This window comes from Sinocyclocheilus anshuiensis, unplaced genomic scaffold (genome assembly GCF_001515605.1).
Source record: "Sinocyclocheilus anshuiensis isolate Anshui unplaced genomic scaffold, SAMN03320099.WGS_v1.1 scaffold821, whole genome shotgun sequence".
Taxonomy (NCBI): Eukaryota; Metazoa; Chordata; class Actinopteri; order Cypriniformes; family Cyprinidae; genus Sinocyclocheilus; species Sinocyclocheilus anshuiensis.
This window is the reverse complement of record NW_015558606.1, coordinates 808,884-815,348: the sequence shown is the minus strand read 5'-3', so window position 1 is coordinate 815,348 and position 6,465 is coordinate 808,884. Positions and strand designations below refer to the sequence as shown.

General features: G+C 35.0%; 1 protein-coding gene across 3 annotated transcripts in view; it reads right to left on the bottom strand.

Moving 5' to 3' along the window:
- The window catches only part of LOC107680234 (phospholipase D1-like), a 32,302-nt gene that overhangs the window by 4,674 nt on the left and 21,163 nt on the right, over window positions 1-6,465 (bottom strand). For all 3 annotated transcript variants that reach the window (XM_016476036.1, XM_016476035.1, XM_016476037.1), the window contains 6 exons: window positions 4,633-4,761; window positions 4,356-4,474; window positions 4,065-4,178; window positions 3,799-3,909; window positions 3,262-3,350; window positions 2,129-2,242 (listed from right to left, as the gene is read on the bottom strand). In XM_016476036.1, coding sequence (XP_016331522.1) covers window positions 2,129-2,242; window positions 3,262-3,350; window positions 3,799-3,909; window positions 4,065-4,178; window positions 4,356-4,474; window positions 4,633-4,761 — 676 coding nt within the window. The remainder of the gene's footprint in view (window positions 1-2,128; window positions 2,243-3,261; window positions 3,351-3,798; window positions 3,910-4,064; window positions 4,179-4,355; window positions 4,475-4,632; window positions 4,762-6,465) is intronic.

Sequence of the window (6,465 nt, the reverse complement as noted above, 5' to 3'; positions counted from 1 at the left end):
TGCACTGCCACATGAAATGTGACAGGGAGCTGCAAAAAAAAAAAAAAAGAGAGAAATAACTGGCAAATGTAAAAAAAAAAAATCCCTCAATAAATAAATAAATAAATAACCCTTGCAGCAGTTTTCCATGTTTAATGTGACACTAAAGCACTGCCTATTTCCATTTGTTTTCCAGACGAGTGGAACAAGCATTTAACACTTGGCTGTGCCTCTTACGTGTGTAATGGAATGAATTGGTAAGCTGGCATTGGAAAACAAAGGCGCACTGTCTAACATGGGTCATTATCCTCACATCAGCGACATTTACAATTTTCTTAGACAAATTCCTGCTTTCATCCAAATGATATGCAGAGAGCATGCTCGGAAGGTTATTGTGAAGATGAGGATGAATATGCCTGACTGCAGGATGAAATCAGGCTTGTCTGGTAGATCAGGGCTGCTAGCGCTTCCTCTCTGATAGTGATGAAAGAAGCTGTGAAGCTGTTTAGGGTGCTGTCAGACTCATTAAAGCTTAATCAGGGAAGGAGAGGAGAGAATGCGTCCGAGTTCACTAAAGAGGAAGTGCTAACTGCGTCACTGGGAAACCAGCTACTGCTGTGAACTCATGAATGACAATGCAGAAACAGGCAGTCAAGTCTGCTCTGTGCACATGGCACACGCTTTGGTTTTCAAAAGAACCACCTTATTCACTGCTCTAACTCTTAATAAATGTGAATAATTTGTCGATAAATGACACTGAAAAGGTAAAAAGTCAATGTAAAGTAGCATTGTCAGTCTCTGAAACTATTTTTTCTGCTAATGGAAAAATAATGTTAGGCAAAAGAATTATAGTATAACATATTTCAGTTCTAAAGTTCATGATCCAATCAAATAAGGATGAAAACAATAAATTTCCATACATTACCTTTCTTTTTTAACTATGAAATGCAACAGTATGAAAAATACAAATACAAATTCAGTCTCATTTTGTCTTAAACTATAAACTGAAAAAAAATTCACTATACCATTTAAAAGTTACAGGTTACAAGTTACAAAAAAGTTACATTACTTCTAAATATGAAATATTCAAAACATTTAAGTATCTGAGCTTTTTTAAAGTTTTTCTGAGTTTCTTATGCTCACCAAGGATGCATTTATTTGCATTATATTTCAAATAACTTTTTTGAAAAGTTTTCAATTTGAATATATTTTAAAATGTAATTTATTCCGGTGATGGCAAAGCTGAATTTTCAGCATCACTACTCCAGTCTTCAGTGTCACATGATCGGAAATTATTCTAATATGCTGATTTGATGCCCAAGCAACATTGCTTACTATTATCAATGTTAAACCTGATATAATTTTTTTCCAGGATTCTTTGATGAATAGAAAGTTAAAAAGTACAGCATTTATTTGAAATAGGAATTTTTGTGACATTATAGTCTTTACTGTCACTGTTGATGTCACTGAATAAAAGTATTAATTTCCCTAAAATAAAGAAAAAAAGTATTTTCAAATCATTGCAGAAAAACAAACACCACATTAAGACCACCTTCGAAAGTGGTTTTAAATATTAAATATTTAAATATGATAACACCAAACACCCAGACTTTTGTTACTGACATCAGATAGATCAGGATAGATCCATCAGATCAGATTTCATGTGTTTGTTTGTTTTTTGTCATTCACCCTTTCCAGATATTTATGCTGTTGTCCGCATAAAGATTTTGATACTGCCGATATTGCAAAAAGCATCATTAATAGCAAAATATCCATTGCTAATGTCTCATACATGGCAAACCTATGCAAGTTTGAACCATTATCACTACAGCCAATGAGGACATACTAGCAAAAGTAATGCAGGTTGTACAGCCCCCCCCCCAAAAAATCAATCTCCTGCATTGAAACCAAATTAATCTGTGCATGAAATTAACTATTTAAACATGCCTCATCTTGCCTAAAATTAACTGTTTTTATACTTTCTATCCTGCAAAATAATAATAAAAACATTCATCTGGGATCGCAATCCCATTCTTTTTTGTGAGTGCCAAATTATGTATGAGACTCAGGTGGTCTGATTTTTACTGTCTGACCTGAGCTGCCCCTTTTTTGCTCAAAGACACGTGCACAGCAACAGTTTCATTCTTACCTGTAGTTAAAATGCATAACAGCCTGGAGTGCACTTCCTCCTCCTGTGGAAATGTCTCCCTCGAATCCAGGCAGCAGGGGAGTCACCACATACACACGGAACAACTTCTTCTCCCTGTGACACATTATAGCAAACATCAATCCGATATATCCATGGAAATATACACATGCTTATTCTTAAATTAAATACCCTCACTTCCATTGCCATTAATTGGTAAAACATCCTTTCCAACCCACTTCACTTTAGCAGCATTTCTTGTGTTTAATCTGTGTGCAGCCTCCATGATCATAAAGTCATTACGAATAGCTCTTCTCCCAGAGAGCTCTTTGAGCACATGCCAGCATTGTTAAAGCACAAACAACAGTGCAGTATTTCAGTATTGAGGGCGATGCCTGAAATGACTAAACGAAAAGTGGCACATCCACAGCCCATGTCTGGCTCACATCAGTGCTGTGGCAGAAGCTGGCTTCTCATTAGCCGTCAGTGTGTGTTAAAGACAGGCCTGTCTCTCCAGCTGAGCCTGTGTGTATGACAGCAGCAGAGAGACTTGGGTCTCCTGTAAATCACATACTTCACAGGGAACTGCAGTTGCCAGGACTCCATTAGTATTGGAGAAGGTGGTACTTTAGGATGGGTTTGTTTGCATGTGTTGATATGCATGCACAGGGGTGTCGTACTATTTTTGAGGGAGTATGATAAGACTTGACCAAAGGATTAAACATAAATAATTAAAGTTTTAAACAACCCAACATGATAATCTGGTTGTACATTTTTTGTTAAACATGTTGGGGGCAATTACAGTTCATCTATTACAATACAATACAATACAATAATTTTTACATAAAATTTTATTTATTTTTTATATTTACCTTTTTTAAATAAATTAATTTGTCAGTCTCAATTGTCTCTGAATTGCACATTACTTTGTATTTTTGTTGTACTGAAAACATTTTAGCAAATGATCAGTGAATGATCTGTAAAATGCTGTGTCAGAAATTAGCTAACCACTTTTTTTTAGTTACAATAAATGTGCATGATGCTTCTGTACTTGCACATCCCTACTAAGCTCCTCTGGTCCACTTAATGGTAATGATCGACAATCAGTGTTAATGCATTAGGACTCTCACACTTACTTGTGAGCTCTGATGATTCGCTCAATAATGGCGTCACCAATCTTGTTGTAAACATGTTTGTTATCGGCACAGCTGATGAAGAACTGGTTCTGAAGCAAAACAATGAAACAGGAACAATCGATTTCAATTCATCAGGCAAGTTAGGTGAACAAGTTTTACTTCTGCTCGGCCACAGTAAAATATGATTATTTAAGTTCTCCTATCATCTCGTATTATAAGTTCTTGTAATCTCTTGTTATAAGTTCTCTTAAAAGTAGATTTCCAATTATATACATTTTATTAGTTTGTTTTAACTTGGTGAATATCCAAGTCATGGTTCTTGTAGAATTTCCACTGAATAATTCTTGGCATCTCCCCCCAAAATGCTTTGATAACCACTGCTGCATGTCATTTGTCAATAATATGAAGCAACTGAAATGTCAACGTTGTTTTACAACTTATTACACATTTTGCATCTAAACTACTAAATAGCTGTCAACACATTTGAATCATATCACTGAATGCTGACAGACAAAGTGAAAGTGGGGGATTGTGTACCTCAATGTAGATGAAGTACTTGCTCTTGGCAATGACCTGAATATAGGCATTATGAATGGACTCCTCATGGTGCTTGATTCCCGCCGACCAGTCTGCAGCTGACCGCAGAACCTGAGAGACCATTTACATTTATGGCCATTTTTATGGGCATTTATGGCAAAGTTACTTATTGTGCATGCAAGGTATCCATTTTTTATCAGTAAGCATATGATGTTCCTGGTATCACACTCTAACAGTTACAGCTACAGCCATTAATGCGTTCTCACCTGGACTTTGGTCTGGACACAGTCTGGCACTTGGTAGTTTAGATCATTGGCTGTGCTGTGAGATTTGGGTAGGAGAAATGGGTAGGTGAGTGACCTGTACTTTGGCTTCATTATCTAAAGGAGAGAAAAGTCAGTTTATTATGACAGAACCAAATAATGCTTCATCAAAATGTCACAGCTTAAAGTAAAATTCAAGAAACGCACAGAAGACAATTCAGAAGCTTGTCTAAACATAAATACGTTTAAAGTGTGTGGGTCATGGCCCAGGCAAAGAGGTGGTAAATATCTCACTTTAGTGAAGTTCCAGCGCTGTATAAAGTGCCTGGCCACATCTCTGGCTGCTTTCCCATGCACCACTGAGGAGATATCATGCCAGGGCATTCTGGGGGTTGTGTACCTGTCAATAAAATCTATAGTCGAGCATAGTGTTAAAAAGCAGGATCGTAAACATCTGAAATGCATTGAAAAGACTGCGTTTGATAACACAATTAACCTTGGACTACCCGGATTAATGATCATTGAAATGAAGAAAGCAAAAAGCGGCCAGGCAGTAAAATGTGTGGCTCACCATCAAAAGGCTTGTCCAGCTGAACCCAGTCTTTGTACACAAAGTTGCAGTAGTCTTTGCCGTGCCAGAAGCGAGTGTTTCCCATCAGCTCTCCCACTCCTGTCTGAAGACTGTGCACTGAGCCACTCTCTGAACACACAAGACATACAAAACAGTTATAAAACTTAAAGGATCTTTTAAAATAAAACGACTTATGAGTTACTTTCAGATCAACTAATTTAACTTTTTTTTTCATGAAGAGTGTAACCACAGGCATACCATAGACAAATATACACAATATATAAAAAAATAAAGGCCATATATATATATATATATATATATATATATATATATAATTTATTTTGTTTTTGTCAAGTCACCTTTATTTTTATATCACTTTATACAATACTGATTGTGTCAAAGCAGCTTTACAGTGTCAAATAGGAAAATAGTTTGTCAATAATGCAAGAGGACAATAACAAAGAGTAATTTTTCCAGCTAAAGTCAGTTCATTGATGTTTCAGTGATGTCATCATCCAGTTCAGCTCTCTTCCAATAGTGTCTGTGCAATCAGGACTTGACTGATTTGTGTGTGTTTGTGTAGAATATGCAGTATATGATACATGTTCAAAATACATGATGATATTATGTATTTTTATATATTACAATCAATTATGTATATTAGAATTATATTACAATATATTATATAGTTTTTTCATTTTATATAAATTACTTATATAATTGTTTTAATAGAATGTAATTCCTATACTCTTATAATTCCTTATATATTAAGGGATATCATGTGTCTAAAACAACGCAGAATTCTGAATATTTCTTTACATTTTTCATGATTTATTTTCAATAAATGTATTTATTTAGATTAAAAATAAAAGACTTTGACGCTTATAACTTCTCTTCTGAAACCCTACTGTATTTGCTGAAATGTACATGTTGCAAATGAAAAAAGTTTTTGTAACAGTTCAGCAATAATTTAAATAACTGACATCAGACCAAACAAACAAACATCATATTACTGACACATTTGGACCATCCTTTTCCATGACATTGATAGCTACTGCATGTGTAATATTTTAGATTTATCCACAGCATCATACCATAATCTAAAACTGAAGAATTAGTTGGAAACAAAGGATTAGTTATCTTAATAGCAAATTAATGTGACTTTAGTGTAAGAATCAGCGACAAATGAAATCTACCCTGAGGTCAAAGTAATTTCATTAAAGCTTATCTCTGCTGTCTAGTCTTTAAGCTAGTCTCAAATACACTTAATCCTCTCTCAGACAGACTGCAAACCGATCTATATGTGTGCCTTCTATGGCAGGGAGAACAAACAGAAAGACCTAAATAAAGCAAGAAAAGGATGGGGCAATCGCTCTGGCCCAGGCAGGGTGTCTACAGCTACACCTACGATAGAAGCCAGAAAGGATAAGCATCACTGCACATCCAACAGAGAAGAAAAATACAGACAAGATCCACAGACTGGAGGATGTACTTCTACAGACTACTTATGTACTTCTCAGACATTGAGAAGTAACAGAGAATTTTTGACCTTTTGCCCCATTTACTGATCCAGATAGTCTAGAGTTATAACAGGATTTCAGTATTTCGTGATAACTGGATTATGATAATTGCAAGCTGGGTTTAAAATTGCATCCCCCATGTATGCTCCACTGAAAAAAAAAAAATATATATATAAGAATAGTGAAAAATATAATTAAAATTATATATATTTATATGTATAGTATATGTATATATTCATATATGTATATATTTAAATCAACACACACACATTGTATATATATATATATATATATATTCATGTCATTTACAGCT